The sequence below is a fragment of the Mytilinidion resinicola genome, assembly GCF_010093595.1.
Source record: "Mytilinidion resinicola strain CBS 304.34 unplaced genomic scaffold BDZ99scaffold_3, whole genome shotgun sequence".
NCBI classification, from domain to species: Eukaryota; Fungi; Ascomycota; class Dothideomycetes; order Mytilinidiales; family Mytilinidiaceae; genus Mytilinidion; species Mytilinidion resinicola.
The window spans coordinates 1146297-1166329 of record NW_022985439.1 but is presented as its reverse complement, the minus strand read 5'-3'; the positions used below and the strand labels follow the sequence as shown (position 1 = coordinate 1166329).

General features: G+C 55.3%; 7 protein-coding genes across 7 annotated transcripts; 2 read left to right on the top strand and 5 right to left on the bottom strand.

The window, feature by feature from the left end:
* The first annotated feature begins 519 nt into the window (after nucleotides 1-519).
* On the top strand, nucleotides 520-3542 carry BDZ99DRAFT_506238 (translation elongation factor G). The gene is made up of 4 exons (XM_033724161.1): nucleotides 520-840; nucleotides 994-1105; nucleotides 1244-2416; nucleotides 2467-3542. The coding sequence occupies exons 1-4, from the start codon at nucleotides 626-628 to the stop codon at nucleotides 3370-3372; spliced, it is 2406 nt and encodes an 801-aa protein (XP_033581871.1). The 5' UTR covers nucleotides 520-625; the 3' UTR covers nucleotides 3373-3542.
* Nucleotides 3543-3836: 294 nt separating this feature from the next.
* Nucleotides 3837-5907, bottom strand: BDZ99DRAFT_458871 (alpha/beta-hydrolase). Its single transcript, XM_033719020.1, has 7 exons — nucleotides 5863-5907; nucleotides 5444-5554; nucleotides 5316-5389; nucleotides 5063-5260; nucleotides 4997-5004; nucleotides 4131-4932; nucleotides 3837-4074 (listed from the first exon to the last, which is right to left on the bottom strand). Exons 2-7 carry the CDS (start codon nucleotides 5551-5553, stop codon nucleotides 4007-4009), a joined length of 1260 nt encoding a protein of 419 aa, XP_033581870.1. The 5' UTR covers nucleotide 5554; nucleotides 5863-5907; the 3' UTR covers nucleotides 3837-4006.
* A 678-nt stretch (nucleotides 5908-6585) lies between these two features.
* BDZ99DRAFT_186901 (uncharacterized protein) lies at nucleotides 6586-7134 on the bottom strand. Its single transcript, XM_033713106.1, has one exon. The coding sequence runs from the start codon at nucleotides 7023-7025 to the stop codon at nucleotides 6732-6734; it is 294 nt and encodes a 97-aa protein (XP_033581869.1). The 5' UTR covers nucleotides 7026-7134; the 3' UTR covers nucleotides 6586-6731.
* Nucleotides 7135-7242: 108 nt separating this feature from the next.
* On the bottom strand, nucleotides 7243-7860 carry BDZ99DRAFT_472272 (uncharacterized protein; the record flags this gene model as incomplete). The annotated part of the gene is made up of 1 exon (XM_033721776.1): nucleotides 7243-7860. One exon carries the CDS (start codon nucleotides 7858-7860, stop codon nucleotides 7243-7245), a length of 618 nt encoding a protein of 205 aa, XP_033581868.1.
* Nucleotides 7861-8597: 737 nt separating this feature from the next.
* Nucleotides 8598-13526, top strand: BDZ99DRAFT_434845 (uncharacterized protein; the record flags this gene model as incomplete). Its single annotated transcript, XM_033717461.1, has 4 exons — nucleotides 8598-10382; nucleotides 10455-11400; nucleotides 11453-13182; nucleotides 13239-13526. The coding sequence occupies 4 exons, from the start codon at nucleotides 8598-8600 to the stop codon at nucleotides 13524-13526; spliced, it is 4749 nt and encodes a 1582-aa protein (XP_033581867.1).
* Nucleotides 13527-14360: 834 nt separating this feature from the next.
* Nucleotides 14361-17124, bottom strand: BDZ99DRAFT_566827 (leucine rich repeat protein; the record flags this gene model as incomplete). The annotated part of the gene is made up of 2 exons (XM_033727627.1): nucleotides 14361-16888; nucleotides 16935-17124. 2 exons carry the CDS (start codon nucleotides 17122-17124, stop codon nucleotides 14655-14657), a joined length of 2424 nt encoding a protein of 807 aa, XP_033581866.1. The 3' UTR covers nucleotides 14361-14654.
* Nucleotides 17125-18081: 957 nt separating this feature from the next.
* Nucleotides 18082-19782, bottom strand: BDZ99DRAFT_515666 (uncharacterized protein; the record flags this gene model as incomplete). Its single annotated transcript, XM_033724993.1, has 1 exon — nucleotides 18082-19782. One exon carries the CDS (start codon nucleotides 19780-19782, stop codon nucleotides 18082-18084), a length of 1701 nt encoding a protein of 566 aa, XP_033581865.1.
* Nucleotides 19783-20033: the final 251 nt, after the last annotated feature.

Genomic DNA, 20033 nt, shown 5'->3' with positions numbered 1-20033 from the left:
GTCTTCCAAGCGTTCTGAGCCCCGGAGTGTAGGACTGCCCAGCATTGCAGGAGCCGAGTCTATTGTTCTTTGTCAAACTAACCGTAACCCTCTTCCTTCGCTAGAGGTGGTGCTAAACAGGTGGTGGTTGTACCCGGTATTGCTTGTGGGCGCGGCGTGCGCAGCGCGGTTTGGTTGGCTTTTTTCACACAAAAATCGTTGCACTAAGCTCATCCTTGTATCTTACCTAGCCTGTATGGTTGGATACAGGTAACGGATTGCTTGTATTTGGTACCCTGTGGATTTGGCGACGGGATGGGTAGAATGCACCCAACTTTGAAATTAGCTTTAGTGTATTAAGCCCCCCGACATAATCTTGTGATTTGAATCCCTTTTGAAGTTGCTCTAAGTGAGAATAAAATCCGCTTTCACCCCGCCCCTGAGTATGTGTTTCTCTTCCGAGGCTGGCTCGTCACGTGCGCCCCGCAAATCTCCGGACCCCCGACTCGCAACCCTAAACCTTTTTTTCGAATGCGCGACGACCCCGTCACCGTCGTTCCCATCCAATTCCTCGCAGCCCGCGGTTTTTTTGTTTCCTTCTTTCCTTGCGACTGTGTTCATTTGACAGTCGTTTTGCGGGTTCACGATGAGGGTCAATGGGCTCGTCCGCGCGATGGGCTCGCTGCGGTGTGGCGTGAGGACGACGCAGAGCCTTGGGGGCGCGCGAGGTGCGTACAGCTGTGTGGCGACGACGACGACGAGGTGGAGAGGGGATGGTAGCGAGGGGGGGTTGGAGGCGTGGAGGAGTAGGAGTGTGGGGACCGGGCAGAGGCGGTGGCAGAGTGGGGCGGCGGCTGCGGTGTGAGTTGCTTTTCTGTCTGTGTCTTTTGTGTGGTGGATTGAAGAGGGGGTTTAAGAGATGGAGGAGGGGGAGCCGGGGATTTAGGGGAGTTATTGCACGGGGTTGGGTTGGTTTAAGAGGTTGTTTGGATGTTTGCTAATTGAGATAAATAGGCTTGATCAAGCCATTGCGGATCCTACTACCCTATCGCAATCGACGATTATAGAGAATTTGGATCCGTTGGAGTCGACGAGGTTGAGGAGGGTTAGGAATATTGGGATTGCGGTATGTGGAGCTCTTATCGTGTTGGATTGGGGTCGTTGGGCCAGAGTCTGCGTACACTCACTTGCCACTGCTTGAGGCCCCCAAGGTATTTTGATGCACGCAGGTCAGAACACATAGCTGACAGGTTTGATTTGACAGGCACACATCGACTCGGGCAAAACCACGGCAACGGAACGCGTCCTCTACTACACCGGCCGCATCAACTCGATTCACGAAGTTCGCGGAAAAGATGCCGTGGGAGCCAAGATGGATAGTATGGACCTTGAGCGTGAGAAGGGTATCACCATTCAATCGGCGGCGACGTTCTGCGACTGGATCAAGAAGGAAAACGGCAAGGAGGAGAAATACCACATAAATCTGATCGATACGCCTGGACATATCGACTTTACGATTGAGGTGGAGAGAGCTTTGCGGGTGCTGGATGGCGCTGTCATGATTCTTTGCGCCGTCTCTGGTGTGCAGAGTCAAAGTATCACCGTGGATAGGCAGATGAAGAGGTACAATGTGCCCCGGATATCTTTTATCAACAAGATGGACCGCATGGGCGCGAACCCGTGGAAGGCGGTCGAACAAATCAACCACAAGCTCAGGATACCGGCTGCGGCAGTTCAGGTGCCCATTGGCCGTGAAGATGGGTTCTTGGGTGTGGTCGACCTGATTAGGATGAAAGCTATTTACAACGAGGGACCAAAGGGAGAGCAGATCGTGGAGACAGATGTGATTCCTCCAGATCTGGTGGAGCTGGCGAACGAAAAGAGGGCGAAGCTCATCGAGACGCTGGCTGACGTGGACGATGAAATCGCGGAGATTTTCCTCGATGAGAGAGAACCGACCAACGAGCAGATTAAGGCTGCTATCCGGCGCGCGACTATTGCGCTCAAATTCAGTCCCGTGATGATGGGGTCAGCGTTGGCGGATAAGTCGGTCCAACCTATGCTGGATGGTGTCTGCGATTATCTCCCAAATCCCGCGGAGGTTGAGAATATGGCTTTGGATAGGCGGCAAAAGGAAGCGCCAGTGAAGCTGGTCTCGTACAACTCGCTGCCGTTTGTGGGATTGGCGTTCAAGCTAGAAGAAAGCAATTTCGGACAGTTGACGTATATCCGAGTATACCAAGGAACATTGAAGAAGGGCATGATGGTGTTCAACGCCAGGTCAGACAAGAAGGTCAAGATCCCGAAGATTGTCCGCATGCATTCGAATGATATGGAGGAGGTGCAGGAGATTGGTGCAGGAGAAATCTGCGCTGTGTTTGGTGTCGATTGCGCGTCTGGTGATACCTTCACTGATGGCCAACTAGGATACTCTATGGTAAGCGTTGATCTACCTAGGGACGTCATTTCAGATGCTAATATTTGTAGTCATCGATGTTCGTCCCCGAACCCGTCATCTCTCTCTCCATCAAGCCCAAGAACACCAAAGACACCCCCAACTTCTCCAAAGCCATGAACCGCTTCCAGCGCGAGGATCCCACCTTCCGCGTCCACGTCGACCCCGAAAGCCAGGAAACCATCATCTCCGGCATGGGCGAACTCCATCTCGACATCTACGTCGAGCGCATGCGCCGCGAGTACAAAGTCGAATGCGAAACCGGCCAGCCGCAAGTCGCCTACCGCGAGACCGTCACCGAGCACGTCAAGTTCGACCACACGCTCAAGAAGCAAACCGGTGGCGCGGGTGACTTTGCTCGCGTCGTCGGCTTCATGGAGCCTTCCGAATCGCTCGCCGAAAACAAATTCGAGGACCGCATCGTCGGAGGCACGATCTCAGAGAAGTTCTTGTACGCCTGCGAGAAAGGTTTCGACCTGTCCTGTCGCAACGGCCCTATGCTCGGCCACCGCGTGCTGGGCACCAGCATGATCATCAACGACGGCGCAACGCACATGACCGATTCCTCCGAAATGGCCTTCAAGATGGCCACCCAACAAGCCTTCCGGAAAGCCTTCTTGGCCGCCAAACCTCAAGTCCTCGAACCCCTTATGAAAACCACCATCACGGCCCCCAACGAGTTCCAAGGAAACATCGTCGGCTTGTTGAATAAGCGTAACGCGGTGATTAATGATACGGAGATCGGCCCCGAGGATTTCACGCTCTACGCCGACTGCAGTTTGAACAGCATGTTTGGGTTCTCGTCGCAGCTGCGGGCGGCGACGCAGGGCAAGGGCGAGTTCAGCATGGAGTTTAGCCATTACAACCCGGCGCCGCCGCAGCTGCAGCGAGAGTTGATCACGAAGTATGAGAAGGCGCAGAAGGAGAGGAATAAGTAGATGGGCGTTGGAGAAGTAAAAGCGAGGGGGTTTTTGAGCACTGTCTTTGTAGGTTTGGGAATTGGGTTGCCGATATGCTGATGGACTGGCGGAAGCCGAAGGAGCATGTGTAAAAAAAAAAAGAGAGAGGTGGGTTTAAAGCTATTCTCTGGGCTTGAGAGCGCTGTCGGGCTGCATTTAGAGGGGCCGGGGTTGGGTGTTTGTTGGGTTATTAATGGGATGGGGATGGGTGTATAAATATATTGTAGACAATCTTATGGACTCGACTCTTGATATCCTGCGCTGTTGTGTAGGGCTAGAACTAATTGGCCGTGGGAGTGCCTTCATTCTAGTCCATATAAGGCAAGTCTCAGACACTCTGAAAAGGGTCGAATTTCGAAAGCGTCAGAAAATTCAATGCATCAAAGTGTACCCGAGAGCTAGCTTGACTCCTGGAGTTGGCTATTGGGTTACAGTCAAAAGACAGGGGAACTGGACTTCAAATCGGAATGTGATTATCTACAAGGTGAGAACCAGGTGCAAGGTCTATGGTAATACGAGTCTAAGGTCTAAGATAGGCTGGGGGCCTTCGATAGGCTGATTTCCAGGCTCGCGATATTGATATCAAAGATGGAGGTCGAATTCAGCGCGTCGTCTAGACAGATGCGAAAGCTCTCTTGACGGCAAGCATGACGGGCGTGTACGTCACCACACGGTTGTGTCCTGTGAGTGTGTTAATTGTCAGGAAGACAAAAGAGATATACACCCAATAGACTCACCTCCATACCTCACAATCTCCAGCTCCACAAACCTCCCCCTGCCTCCAGCGCCCTCCTCATCCGCCCCACCCACCACCACATCCTCCACCGCACGATACACAAACGCGCCCCTACTCACCCGATCAACCCCTATCACGCTCCGCCGCTCCTCCGTCTGCGCTACCTGCCCGCCTCTCAGCATCTCCTTCTCCAAAGCCTCAAACACCTTCTCGCCGAGCTTCCAGTTGATATCCGGATCATCCCGCGCATGCAACACCGACAACCGCAGCCCCAGCTTCTCCTCCTTCGCAGCCGCCACCAGCGCCGTCAGCCGCGCAGCAGTCGGCCACGTATCCACGATCCACTTTTCTACGTATTTCCCGATTCTCGGGTACGGCCTTAGCGGTGCGAGGATAGGCAGCACGCCGCGAATTCGATACGACGTGAGTAGCTCCGGCAGCGACGGGAAGGACGCAATCAGCACGATGCCAGCAAACGACTGCGGCGGGAGCGTTTCCGCCGGCCTGGTCACGGAAAAGGGGAGCTCGAGGGTGGAGGGGGAGGAGAAGTGCAGCGCCACGCCGGCTGCTACGGATGTGCCGAGGGATTGGCCAAGGAGGACAGTGCGTGAGGCTGGCTGCGCGAGGGACGTGAGGGCGTAGTGGGTGAGGGCGATGCTGTCTGTGAGGATGCCGGGTTCTGAGGGGCGGCCGGTGGAGAAGCCGAAGCCGCGGTAGTCGCAGGCGAGGGTGTGCGTGTGGGGGAGGGAGGCGAGGGCGCTGTAAGTTGAAGTGCGCCAGCCTTGGGCGAGGTGGCCGGCGTTCTGGGAGTGAGAAGGTTAGTTGGGGTGGAAAAAGGGGTACAGGTAGTATGAAGGTGGGGCTTACACCGTGGACTAGGGGGTGAAGGTTAGCTGGCTGATGCTGAAATGAGAGGTATGTGTAGTAACTTACAGTTGATGACGATACGGCTCTCTGGGTCTTCTTTGAGGAGCTTGTAGCCAACAGTGGTGGTGAAGTTGTCTGCCGGCCCGCCTGGTGCTCTGGTGATCTCTCGTTCATGGGCAGCGTATGCATCTATTGGCAATATATGCCAGCAATAGAGAGTCTCTCCATCAGGCGTCGACAGATTGAAGGGGGTGATCTGGTTTCCTGGTGCTTTATCAGCCTATGTCCCTAGGTAAAGGGTTGTGGTGCGGCTCCTTACTAGCAAATCCAAATGATTCTGGTTGGTTGAGGTCGTGCCAGAAGCCGCTATGGATCTTATGCGCATAAAGCGCGCTGAAGTAGGCATTAGCACAGTCTCTAGTTTGATGACACTGATAATGGACATACTGGTGCTGTATCCATGGATTGAGCAGGGCGATGATGAAAACCGCGTATATGCCTCCAAGACTGGCTAATGACCAATATGCCTTCTTCAGAATAGGGTCAAGGGCGATCATGCTATTATCACATGATCGAGTCAGCTGGGTCTTCTGCAGGGCTAGGACAAGAAGGAGATTTCATGGTGAGATAACTTATTTCAGGCATGGATCACATGTAATAGAAGAAGAGATAGCAGTACACGAGAGACGAAGATGAATGCTGTAATACCACAAAAGAAGAGTCGGCCCCTTTTGCGGAAGAACGATGACAAAAGGAAAAAGGTGATATGCAGATTTAAAACCGATAAGGACGTCCGACCGAGTCTTTATTGACGTGTTTGTCGTACTGGGTGCACTTGTCAGGAGTAATAGAAGACGTTCACTTACATAATAATGCAATGGAATCAAACTTCCCAACTCATACCCTTGTAGGTGATGCTGTTGATTCGAGAACATTTCAAGACAGAAAGAAGCTCGGAGGTCGCGAGATCTTGGCGCCATCACGTGATGTCCAAATGAAGTAGGTGATAAGGCGACACCGGTGTTGCTCTATTCATTGTGTCTCTGAACGACTTTGGGAAGTGTAAGACGTAGATTAGGAATTTAAGTGAGGAGTTAAGGAACTAGAAACGTATAATGTTGACATCACGTAGAACATCTTTTGGGTCTAACGTGCATGTGGCCCCCGTAGATAGGATGCTCAAAGCATTCTACAGGACGATGGGAGATTACTGTTCTTGTTTAAACCTTGCGCTATTCATATATCCAAAATTAACAACGCAAGTCTCATCTATCGATCGCATCAACACTCATTACTTTAGGCGTGGATCCCTCATTTGCTGTCTTATTTGTCCACTACAGCAGCAGCACCTTCGGGTATCGGTAGCTCTTCCGCGTCGTCTCATCCGTCGACCGCATCCCTTTTGTGTCGACCGCCAAAATATCATACGTGTAAAACGGTGAATCATGGGAGTTTCAAAAAATGGCTCTTAAAACGTAGTCTTGCCAGACACCAAAGGACTTCACCGAAAGTAAGCTAGTCCTACCCGTGTAGTCTCATCTATCAACCGCATCAGTACCCGTTCCTTTAGGCATCGGTGACCAGTGTCTAGAGAGCAAGTCAATTGCTTTATTGCACAAGTGTCATCCCGTCGTTAGTAGAAATCACATTAAGGTCCCTGGAGGCTGGTGATAGATTGCACCGCTTTGACTATAGTGCGGGCGAAAGAGTTCTAGATCCTTAATAAGAGAGCAACTCAAGTGCTGACGGTCAAGTAAGACGCGGAGAGAAACCGGCCGTCTAGAGCGGCATGATTGCTATGAGGCGATTTGTAAGTCGACTTCTCTAGAGGGCTGAATGAGTAGCGGATGCCTTGAAACCGATAGACAAACAGGTCTTTCCTGGTCAGGTGGTGACATGGAAAATCGCAGCATCCAATGACGGCGGTCTCTATGCATATTGTCAATGCCATTGAGTCAGAGGAGGCCTGACCGGGTAATGGTAGGTTGAAGGCGAGTGCCAGCGGTAATCGCGTAGCTTGAAGTGCCATGCAGGTCGGGGATCGTCTTACACGGACGGTGGGTTCCAGTGATTGATGTTTGCATTAGAACACTCTAGATGCGAGGTTGATCCTGGAGTTGGCTCTGGGGACCATCAGCTTCCGGGAGACGAGTGGTTGGTTCCGTGGCTGGTGCTGATCCTCTTAAAGAAGCTTGGGAAGCACGCCCGGGTGATAGTTGTCGAGCTGCCGGCATACAGACAGCCAATCACCGCAAGTTGGGGCTTCTCCATCCCGAGGATGGAGAGGTGTTGAGCCTAGTAATACGGGGATGCGGGGTCTCGTGCCGGGGGTTTGCTCTGGTGAGCTGTACGCCGTTGCTCCTGAGGAAAATACTATGGTTCAGGGACGCGATGCAGTCATCCGTGCTGGAGATAGTGACAGCTGTCAGTTGGCAGTTTGCTAGATCACACACCAGGTAGGCAGGCGTGGAGAAGATGAGGGTCGCGAATACCAAGAAGTACATCATTGTGCCGTACAAAGATATTAGAAGGCTCAAGAGCTCGGAGAAGAGCAGGGTGTGTTGGTGTGCTGTCGTAACTGTAGAGGGCTCGCGAGTTAATGTGGTAGCTTGGTTGCGGCGAGGCACGGGCCACGTGTCTCCTCGGGCGTCCTTGGTATGCATGGAAGAACGGCGGCCGAAGGAGACAGCGGGGATCTCCCTGCGAATACGTTGGAGTCTGACAGAGGCGAAACGGGCACAGAACAGGTGACTGCGCGTGGGCTGGCAAAGAGCGGGCTGGACACCCTCCACAGCAAGAGCTGGAGCGTCTTCTCCGGATTGAAAATAGCTTCCAGGTCGCTGGGAGTGCCACGATGCGGCCATTGAGCGTTTCCTCGACTGCAGCCAAGCACCACGGCACCCGGCACCGCATGGCTCACAGCACCCAGGAGACGTCCCCGCACAACACGCTTCTGTTTGCTCTTGGCGAGGGCCAGACAGGCAGCTGGCGGCCGTTGCTTTCACCCCCTCGAGTTCGGGAGCTAGCGAGGGGTCGGCACCCGCGACAGGGCGTGATGAGGTACCAATCCGGCGTGATTGGAGTCTTGAGAGAATCGATAGCGCGTCCCGAAAGGTGCAGTGAGGAGAGTCGTGGCCTTCAGGGGTTTGGCGCGTTTCATTAATGCCGGCCCTGCTCAAGTCCAGATGCACCACGTGCCAAGGCCCGCCTCGGCGCATTGGGTTTGCTGGACATTTTCCCTCAGGCCCAGCTATACTCCCCTATGCAATCCATCCTACATGTACACAGCTCTTCGATATCCGGTGTGTCTAATTGCGGAGGCTCCTCCCGGTCAAACCCGTGCTGGCAAGCACCTCACCGCCAATATTCGGCGCTGCGAACCCGAGCAGCTGTCACGACGGGACCCCTGATCTCGATCGCGCCCGCATCCATTGCGCCCGACTCGGCGAGCCTCAATTTCCATCTGCACCTTTCCGTCTGTCTCACGCAGAACCCCGGCGTGCTGCACCTCCTCGAACCCGAGTCCCATATTCTCCGCTTGCGCCATGCCATCATGGACGCCCTTCACCACCACCCTTCACCACCTGAGCCGCACAACGCAATGCTAGACGACGGCACCTCGCGCGGCCGCCGACGCGACGATTCTCCTCCACGGACCCCCAGGACCTCGAGACAGGCAAAGGGCAAGGCCCCGATGCGCGCGCTAAACACTCGGCCGGCCCGGAATAACCAGACCTTCTTCGACGACTCGACGCCCGTGGACAATTTGAGAGTAGAAGATGGAGGCTTCGACCGGTCTAGGTCCAGAGACTCCCACGACCTGTCCTTCGGCGATGGCACAAGAGACTCGGTGGTGGACAACATGCTCATGTCGCTGGATTCGATGCCAATGGGCATGGGCGCGCCGTCATTCCCGAACAACGCGCTGTACTCGAAATTCGACCACGACGACTTCTTTGCGAGCAATGCTCCGTACGCTCTCCCAAAAGCGTCTCGACACCGCGGCCACACTTACACCTCGTCATATTCGTCCGAATACGATGTACACATCGACGATACCGCCAGTCGATACTCGAGCCACCATTCGCGGGGACGGAGAAGCAACAGCAGCTCCAACTTTCAGGCCGGACTGGCGAGGAAAGAGAGTCTTCGGGGCCCGTTTGGTGCCTCCAAGACTAGCAGCGAAACCCAATCTAAAAGCATATTTGATCCGCCCGCGTCGGCACATACCAGGAGTGGCGGAAAGAAAGGCAGCAAGGGCAGCGGCTCTTCCAGCATGGATTTTGGATACACCCAGGCCATGGGCACACATCGAATGGGATTTGGAAACCGATCTGCGAGTTTTGATCATAGTTATGGGGATCGGCCGCGGCCATCGCCAATAAAACAGACATCGAGCGGCATGTTAGATCGCGGACGGCCGCTGCCACCAGGGGCATACAACCACTACGACGCAGCGCCAGAGCCTACAGTACCAGTAGGACCGCGACGGGTGCCAGAGTCCCCTATTTTGTCTCCGTCGTACCCACCGCAGCCAACATATGCGCCTCCGCAGGCACCCGTGTCGCGGAAGAACAGCATCCGTTCGTCCAGCGGTAAGACATTGCGAAAGGGCAGGACCAACACGCAATCGCAGGTGCAGTCGCAGGAGTCCATGGCCAGCATGCGGGCTCAGGCAAGCGACTTCATCAACGCGAGCCATTTCCGCGACCTTCCCCCGATTCCGGCGTTTGCAGACCCACCTGCCCCTAGCCCGACTGTCGCCATCCGTAAACCCTCGACCGCATCCCCCACTGTACCGACGACACCACTGGCAAACCCCCCAAAGGAAAAGCAGGGCTTCTTCCGCCGCGTCTTTGGCTCGTCCAAAGCTAATCATGCCTCCCCCTCCAGCCAGACCCAAGATGCCTCTCCCGCCCAACACACCGACTCCTACGACTCCCCTAGCCGCCCCAAAACCACCCAAGGCACTGCCCATAATCACATTGCATCCCAGCTCAAGCCACAGCCCAAGCCCGTGTCGCAGCCTGTGCCTGCCCCTGTGCGCAAGCCGCAGCCGCAGCCGCAGCACCAACCGCCTCCGCCCGCCATTCTGAACAAGAAGCCGTCGTCCTTTTTCCGGCGGCGAAAGAAGTCGGTGTCAGAGGGCTCGCAGGCGCCCGTCATGCCCATGCAGCTGGCACCTACACGCACTGATCTCGCGCCGGCGCTGCCAAGCCCGTCAATTAGCAGTCTGCGCAAGGTGATGAACCCCTATTTGAGTGACGTCACGAGCCCACACGAGACGTACTTTGAATCGCGGGAGCACCAGCCGGGCGGGGAGGACGAGAAGGCAGAGCATCTGGGCGGCTTCTCGCCCGGATACACCCCCCACAAGGACGCCACGGTGCGTCCCGTCAAGCCGGGCTCGCGTGGCACTGAGAACAGCGCGCCATCATCTCGGGGCGAAGCCGTGAAGAGCTCGCACGCCGCTGCAACACACAGCCCCAAGCTCAAGCTCAAGATGAAGCGCGGCCGGACGAGCGTCGCCAACCCGCACGACGACTCGTTCCTGGCCGACAGCAGCGGGAACGAGGACCGCCAGCACGACGCCCGCAGCTCCAACTCCCACTTTGGCCTGCCCGACGACGCGAGGCGGCCCAGGACGAGTCCCACGTCGCCCGCGTTCCGCGCGCCGTTCCCCGTTCGCAGCAACGAGAATGAAGCACCGCAGCGGAAGGCCAACACTGGCGAGAAGCGGACAGAGCTGCTCAGCCCGCACGCCTCTGACCGACGGCCATCCTCGGCGAGCGATGCTGAAGACGACGGCTGGGTAGTCACCGGCGGCGTTCACAAGCAGTCGCCCGTCCCGATGGTGGCCAGCAAGCCGAACCGTGTCTGGCTCGAGCCTACGCCATCAGAAGAGAGGCTGGCCGAGTCCGGTCTCTCGCTCCCTCTCGAAGGGGTTCGGTCCTCGCAGAAAGCTTCGCCCACGACCGCCGAGACTACGCCTACTTCCACCAGCGATGTCTTCCAATCGGCCACCAGTCTGCCCGTCGTGCAAGTAGACGGCGATGACCTTCCGGACGACACGCTGGTGGCCGACCCCAAGGCATTGGACGCCTCTGAAGAGCCGACTGACGAAGACAGGGAGCATGCTTTGAAGATCTACAGTGGAGACGAGGAGCTCACGACCAAAGCACAGGCAGCCACGGTCCTAGGTGACGTTTCCGCCAGCGCTGCACGCATCCGCAAGGCGTACATGGACCTCTTCGACTGGTCTGGCTTCAACATCTTGCTTGCCATGCGAGACTTGTGCGGGAAGCTTGTTTTGAAGGCTGAAACACAGCAGGTGGACCGCATTCTCATGGCCTTTACCGAACGTTGGTGCGAGTGCAACCCCAGCCACGGTTTCAAGGCCACAGGTAAGGCAATCCGTCCAATCAGATACAAGCAGCTCAGCTAACCCTTCTACAGACGTTGTCCATACCATTTGCTACTCTGTTCTGCTCCTCAATACCGACTTGCATCTTGCTGATATCGAATCGAGGATGACCCGAAGCCAATTCGTCAGAAACACCCTCCCGACTATCCGTCGTGTCTGCGCGGATGCACTCGTCGAGCCCGCTGAAGAGACTCTACGCCCGCAGAGCACGCAGGCCAGGGGTTCCATTCCATGGTCAGAACCTAGCTCACCCGCAGCCGAATCTCCCACCTTTGCTCCCGAAGCTACCGAAGCTCGGACTTCGCTCGAGACTAAGCCATCTCGCAACCGCTTGTCCATCAGACCAGCAGCTCGCACTGGGTCTGATGGTCTCCTATCGGCGCCAGATTCCGCTCCAGCGGATAACTGCAACGTCCTCGTCAAGTCGCCGTTCGAAGGCTCTGCTAAAGGATGGGAATTCCAGGTCGAGATTGTGCTTAAAGAGTTCTATAACTCAATCCGCCAGCAACGATTGCCGCTTCATGGATCTTCAGCAATCCAGCGTCACGACCCGCCCTCCTCTAACAACCTGTCAGTGAGCTCCATGCTACGACGAACGCCAAGTGTGTTGAGCAAAGCCCCTTCGGACAGCACCAGCTATCGAGGCCGTTCTCAGACAGACTTTCGAAGCGTAGCTGCCCGTTGGAACACCAAGACTCGGTCAAGGCCGCGTCTATACCCCACGTCTACAATTGGTTCGAGTCGAACGAGTCTAGACGACCAGTCAGTATGGAGCCCTGCTGGCTCAAGTACGTGGAGCAAGTACTCCTTTGGCAAGACTCAGACCTCCATGTCTATGGAGTCACTGGGTTCGCATTTTGCCCGGGGCGACTACCAACAGTCTATCGGGTTCGCCAATGCCCTCAGTCAAGCTATTATTCGCGAAGAAGGCATGACTATTGCAAGCTCGGAAGAGTACGGCCGCGTGGTCCCACTTCTGGAAGACGAAACCCTTGAGCTGGTAGGCGCACCGTGGGCGAAAGAGGGGATCCTGAAGCACAAGCATCACCTTGAGGCTCTCGACAAGAAGGCCAAGGACAGGAACTGGAATGAGTCTTTCGCAGTTATTGAGAAAGGCTATATGCGTCTCTTCTCCTTCAGCATGAACTCGAAGTCGGTGCGGCAAAAGAACAAGGCTCGACCCTCCGCTGGCAGCATCGTTGGTGGTGGTAACTGGATGGATAACGCTGAAGCTCTAGACAGCTTCTTGCTTCGCCAGTCGATTGCCAGCGCTCTCCCGCCTCCTGGATACTCCAAGTCACGGCCCCATGTGTGGGCGCTGTCTTTACCCACCGGAGCAGTCCACCTCTTCCAAGTCGGCACTCCAGACATCGTCAAAGAGTTTGTCACGACAGCCAATTACTGGTCTGCGCGCCTATCTAAGGAGCCCCTCATGGGTGGAGTTAGCAACATCGAATACGGATGGGGTGACAACGTCATCAATCCCGCCCTCATCCGCCAAGATAGTGCACCCTCTGTCTCAATGCCGCGTCCCAGCATGCAAAGCTCGATCCGCAGCTCCATCGACCACTCAACCGGAACCGTCAAAGCCAGGCTCGCGGGCGATAAGGTCAACCTAAACGAGTGGACTCCACCTACGCAGAGCATGCTGCCCAGCAACCTGATGGAAGTCGACCAACTGAGAGCGTTGACCGCCTACGTGAAGAACGTCGAGGAGGAGCTTGGACGTCACCAAGAACTGCGGGCGCCCATGCTGATTGCCGTAAGTTTAGTTACGAGCTTTGAAAGGGAGATTAACGTGCTAACCATTACACCCAGTTCTCCCCACGCCACCCCAACGCCAGCAAAGCCATGGCCAACTGGGAACGCAAGTCCTCGTACCTCCTGCGCGAAATCGTCAAATTCCGCACCTACATCGACTCGCTCAACGCCGCGCAGGCCCGCAAAGAGCAAATCTACGCCGAGCGCGAGGCCGAGATCGCCAAAGCCGAAGCCGACGAGGCTGAGGTTCCAAAGACATCAATGACAGCGCTTGAAGGCGATGGTGGGGCCTCAACAACACCACCCCCACCCCCGACTGAACCCGCTGAGCCCCTCCCTGCATGAAAAACTATAAGATTTCATTTGAAAGCTGATTTGAAACCCATTTTTTCTTGCTTCTTCTAGCGCTCACGCCTCTCCGCAAAACGATACGGCGGCTGCGAACGCTGCATTCGTCCCACCGCCGGTCCAGGGGTCGAGGGCGGTCGCGTCTCATCGATCACTGGTCCGCGTGAGAGGGGAAGTCTGTTGCCTTTATTCGGGTGCAGGTTTATGAATTTTTTTTAATGAGATGGGGCTGAGTGACGGGAGTTTAACAGAGCGTTAATTGTACCGGTTTTTAACCAGCGAATTCCGTGGAGTCTTTTTTTCTCGTTTGTGTTTTTTTTGGTGGGGTTTTTTCGTGTTTTTTGTGGGCACTGGAGCGATTTGTTGAGCGGAATTAGCATGATGTGATGTCTTTGTACGATTCGAGTCCCCAGCGCGGGTTGGTGGGTAGGGAAGAAAATTTACTCGCCGGTTTTCTTTATTTTGTATTCGAGGGAGATGTGGATAGGGATAGGGATAGATTCTTCGTTTATGTGGAGGATTATTGTGATTGCATCTATGCGCCGAAGGGGGGGAGGGAGGGAGGCCGCGGGAGTATTATTAGATACCAGCTGCTGGCTATGTGTGGCGGGGATGAGATAGGAGAGGAACTTGGGAGATTAAGCTTGGAGCGGGAATGGAGTTGGGGATGGTGGGATAACCGGGGGACTCTTGGGAGGGAAATGGTATACCCGGCGTCGTTTTTGATGCCTTTTCACAACTCTGTGCTCTGACTGGTGATTTGAAATGAAGTGTGCATCTATTTTGCTGAGGGGGGCTCCGTCTGACACCGTTAGAGGTGCTGCCCCATACCGGTGAGATACTATGTAAAAGTATGCGGAGGTGCGAATCGTATGCGAGGAGTTGACATGAGCTTAGAGAATGGGGCTAAGGGCAGCACTTATGCATCGTCATGCGATAGGCCAAACCTTGAACATGTGAGCATGTAAATTAGAGCACCAAGATATATGAACTTGCGGGTCATGATTATGATGGATTCCACCCCTGACCATTTCGCTCCGAATGACAAAAGTAACGTACAAAAACCTACACCTACAGAATCAGCCTGCCAAATTCCAAACTCCTCCACTCATCGAAGTTCTGCAGTCATCGATAGTGCCATCCTGATTCGAACTGATTCCCGTAGTAGTCAACGGCCTCCGACGAGATCGGGTGTCGAACGACTGTGATATCGCCTGGCCAGTACCCCTCGATGGCAGGCTCGATGTCTCCCCGGCTGACGGCAGCTTGGAACGCAGCCTTGCGATCTTTGCGGAACTTGGACAACTCGGCAACAACATCAATCGACGGTGCAGCCAAAGTATGCTGCGATTGATGACTACTGGCAGGAGCGGGAGGCGGTGCAAGCATCAAGCCACTCATAGCAGCGAGCGGCAGATGACGACCAGGCTCCTGGTTTGGCAGGCCACACTCTTCGTCGCCGAAGAACGAGAAGTCGTGCGTAGCGGCGTCCCAGAACTTCTCGGAATCCGTGTCCTCTGTAGAGGACTTGGTAGGGTATTGCCGCCAACTTGTAGAAATCTTTTTAAGAGGCGCAAGAGGAGGGGCCATCTCAAGCACGATCCGGCGGAGCGAAAAGAGGCTGCGGGCGTACTCGCGCTCTGCTACGGCTCGACTTCGTCCTGGTGGTAGGGCGTACGTGTGCTGGGCTCGGAGCTTGGCCATTTCGGTCTCTTCGGCGCAGTCTTGAATGAACTGGACCAGTCGCTGGACTACTTCGGGGCGGCTGGTCTTCAAGGGTACATCGGTCAGGACCAGCGTGTGGAGTTTTGGGAGCATTCCAGGGTGTAAAGAGTTTTCTCGTGACTGCCGTAGCTCGAGCCGCGCCCGACGTTCTTCGATATAATATATGGAGTTTCGGCCTGATCTTATGCTGCTCGGTCGCTCGTCGAGGCTGTTCAAGGAAGGACTCCTCGATCTGCCATTAAATATGGGCGAGACTGGCGACAAGCCACCGGTTGCATCGGGAAATGTACCAATTGGAGACAGGGCGTCGTCTGTGTTCACTGGCTCAGGAGCAAAGGCACTACCTCTCCGAACGTTAAGGACCTGGTCTATAGTGACTTCAAAAGTTGGAGCGCGTTTGATCCCTGGCGAAATCTCGTCTTCGGAGCCTACCTCGTCATGCTCTGGAAGAGAACCAGGAAGCTCGGACGGATGAGCAGAATCCCCAGGAAGCTCGAGTACAGCTGACTCAAGTGCATCAAGCTCTGGTGGACGGGGCGGAACGGCTTCAAGTTCGTGAGCATTAGTCGGAGCATACACCCCGAAGTTTCCCTCCATTTCCGCTCGATGCGGAGAGTTCGGCGTGAGAGTAGACTCTTCTGTGATTACGGCGTGGTTGATTCGAAGATGTTTCAAGCCAGCTGACCCAGATTCTGCCAGGACTTGAGTCAGCTTCTCAGCTCCAGGAAGCGAAAATGCTTCATCACTATCTCCCATGGACATGGATCGCGGTCTCCGCAGGGCTCGAGATAATGTTCCAACATCGAGAAAACTTAATCTCTTAGACCGTATCAAGCCTGAAATTCCTTCTACTGTCATGTCGTTATTAGATATGTGAAGGTGTGTTATGCCGACGTCGTCGGTATCCTCAATGGCAAGGCGGCCAACGAATCCTTGAGTCAACTTGATTCGCAAGTACCGATCAAGGTCCTCAACCCCGTTGTCAATGTCTGCTTCGGGAAATGTGTTATACCGTGAATCATCCCGTTGGTTGCGCCGTGATTGACGTCCCGCCTCATCGTCTTTCAAACAGTGGTCTAGGAGCATTCGAGCGCTAGCATCTGTCAAGTTATTGTCGCGTAGGTCTAGACTAGTGACCCTCGTTCCAATCGACTGGGCAATCATCTCGAAATCGCCGTCCTTCAGGCTTAGGCCCCGGAGCTTTAGAACACGAAGACCGGACAAGAATCCGAGCTTGCTGAACACAACAATGTCCCGAGCTGCAATTGTTCTTGATAAGTCAAGAGAGATCAGAGCCGGAAAATGGATTAGTGCTTCAGCCAAGCCATTTGATGTCGAATTCGAGCAGTTGGAAGCATCCAGCAAACGCAACCCATAGACAGGAAATCCTGCAGGCTGCGACGCATAGCTAGAGCTGTACCGCAGCGTGAGCAGAGACGCATGGTCGAAAAAGGGCAATCCGTCCACGATAAGCGATTGAAGGCGAGGTAAGCGCTCGAGAATATCTCTTAGCCAGTCAGAGTGCGGTCCGCCGTATATCTCTGCATGCGCTGGAGGTAGGTGAAGCGTATGGGTCAACTCCCGAACACAGAGACGCGCCCATGAGAGCGTTCGCTTGAAGCGAGTCAAGGCGACTGTAAGAGTTGAGCTATGGTTTCAATGAGGATGTTGCGTACATACCATATACAGTGTCATTTTGTGCTCCGAAATGAGAGGCTGGATTACCCCAGAGATGTGGGGCAAATATCTCATGCCATCTTTCGCAAACAAGTGCAGCAGAACACAAATCCCGCGAACGGATATAGCGGGCTATGATCTTCCAATGGTCTTTAGTAATGGCCGTCTCGTAAGACGGAGGCGCGTCGTCCATGTTGTGTGGGTGGAATGCGGTAGTCGGACAGCACTATGATATAAGTTTGGGCACTCCTTGGATCTGCTTAGGGTCTCCCGATAGCCCTTTAAAACTTCAGATGCAACCAAACGTTCCACACAGCGGAAATAGAGCTACCGTTTGACTGATCGAACATGTGCCAGCTAGGGTACTCCTTGCAGTGGTGTCGAGCGAGCAAAAGTGGCGCCCGAGTAGCGAGATGTCGGTACTGTAGCGCAACGGCATGAAAAACAGAGAGCCCACAAAGAGGATCACCATCAAGGCTGATTTCAAGGCACATTCTTGACACGAAGTTCCAAGAGCATGAGATGAGGCGCAGTCGTACTCACCCTTGCTGGCATAGCAGATGACTGCTGCAAGGCGACTTGTTAGGCACAGACAGTGGCGATTTGGACGAAAGACCGCCAGACCGTCATCATCACGTGACTTGACCCTATTCAACCTCCTCTCTAAAATCACGTGAGCCACCTCACACAGCACCAAGCAAGAAGCAGGATGATAGTTCAATCGAGTTCATTCATGCCTATAGAGTTACAGTTGAAAAGAGAAGCAGAGGCAACCACCCAGCGCCCACGCGGGGTATCCGTCATTATGCCGTTTAAAACCCCGAAAAGAGGCCGCTATAGGGCCCAGAAAAGTAAGGAAAAAGGACCGGAAAGAGCACATAGAGGCCAGAAAGAGCCAGCAAAGAGTCCGCTATGAGACCAGTAAAAGCAGGAAAAGGGCCGGAAGAGGACACACAGAGGCCAGAAACAAACAGCAAAAAGGTCGCAAAGAGCAAAAGAAGTCTAACAAGCAGAAAGAGAGCCAAAAGGCAGAAAGCAACCAATAGGCCAGAGAGAGGCCACAGCAAGCACCCACATATCGTACACAACCACCGCCAAATACCGCCAAATCGCCCACACTCAGGCCCACGCAATGCACCAAACTTCCGATCTAGTCAACAGTAGTGCCGTATTCGACCCCACTCATGGCCTCGCCCTGGGCCTGCGGCGACACGCTCCGTCCGCTCTTGTTGATCTTCTTGGACACAACTGGGGACTCAAACAGCGACGCGAACGACCTCTCGCCCGGCAAGAGCGAGCCCGCTCGCGAGCCACGTCGCGACGAGAGCGGGGACGCAGCGCGCGACGCCACGCGGGAGCCGGCAGCAGAACGGGTGTGGCTTCCGTTCAAAGAAGTCGCCAGATTGACGACGGGGGGGCTGCGCCGAGGGGGGGAGGAGGCCGGGTTCTGGGCGGTGTTGTCGCCGATTGGGGTAGGCGACGTCATGGCTGCGAAGCCATTTGGTGGTGGAATGGACGCGGCGCGGACCGCGGATAGGCCAGTGTCGTCGTTGTTTATGACTGACGAGGACTCTTCCGGCTCGATTTGCGCAGCAGGCGTCTCCAGAACTGGTTCTTCTTCGACCGGAGGGGTAGACGCAACGTGATCTTCTTCGGCCAGAAGGGCGGACGCAATGTGTTCTTCTTCGGCCGGCGGCATGGACGCAATGGGTTCTTCTGCTCCCGCAACGGCGTCCTCCATGGCGATGTCAAGGGACTCTTCTTCCTGAAGAACCGGTTCTTCTGGTACCATAACCGGGACTTCTTCTTCAACAACCGGCCCCTCCGCTGGGGCAGCCACAGGGGTCTTTGGCTGGTTCTTTGACCCCTTTGGCCGACCGCGAGGCTTGGCGGTCTTGGCTGCTGCTTTGGGGGCAGCCTTCGAAACGGCCTTCCGCGGTTTCTTCGCTGCCGAGACAGGAGCTTCATCGGGGGCAGTCCGCTTCCTGGATGGCCTGCCAGTAGGAACCTTCACCGGGGCCGAATTGACGGGCTTTTTCGCAGTCTTTTGCGCAGGTGCTGATTTCGTGGCTACTGCACGACGTCGAGTTTTTGGCGTCAGAATCGGACGCTCTTCTTCGGTCTTCTGGGCAGCACGACCGCGCTTCCGGGGTGCCTCTGGGGCAGGTTCAGTCTCCTCAACGACCTTCGCAGGGCGGCCTCGTTTCTTGGGTGCCTTCGCAACGACTTCGAGAACCGGTTCTATTTTGGCAGGTCGACCACGCTTCTTTGGCAGTCCCTCCTGAATCGGCTTGGCGACCACAGTTGTTTTGGCGGATCGGCCACGCTTCTTGGGTAGCTCCGGCGTGGGCTCAGCCTGTGCAGCGACTTTGGTGGCGCGGCCCCGTTTCTTAGGGGCCTCTTCAACGACATCGACCTGCACTGCGATCTTCGCCGGCCGGCCGCGCTTCTTCGGAAGCTCCTCCTCAATCGGCTCGATGGCAACGGCAACTTTGGCGACACTACCACGCCACTTGGGTGGCTCCGGGGCTGGTTTGGCCTGTGCAGCGGCCTTAGTCGGGCGGCCTCGTTTCTTCGGTACATCAGGAACGGCGTCGGCGAGGTTTTGATCCAGCTGCGCATCTGGCTCAGTCTGGGCTGGAGCGTTCTTCGGGGGGCGACCGCGACGCTTTGGGGCGGGTTCAACAGTGTCTGAGGTGGCCTTGGCCTTGGTGACCTTGGCCTTCGGCGCCTTGGTAATTTTCGCGGCAATCTTCTTTACCGGGGCATCTTCAGTGTGCTGGGTAGTGGCGTTACGAGTGGAACGGCGAATGGCAGTCTTGGCCGCGGCGGGGATCTTCTTTGGACCCATGTTGTACGATGTTTTGGTGGTGTGTTGTTTTGATGACGTCACACGTGTTTGGAGGAAGTGTTTGTTGTTGACACAGTTGCGAAGATAGGACAGAGAAGAGATGACAGAGAGAAGAGAGATGGAGTGAGGTGTGTACAGAGCTCGGGGTCTTGCTTGCTGATGAAGGGACCGAGGCGCGGTAGGCGATAGGTCGGATCAGCGCACAGGACTTGGGCGCGTGACGAGATGATGAGAGCGCAGCAGAATGAGGC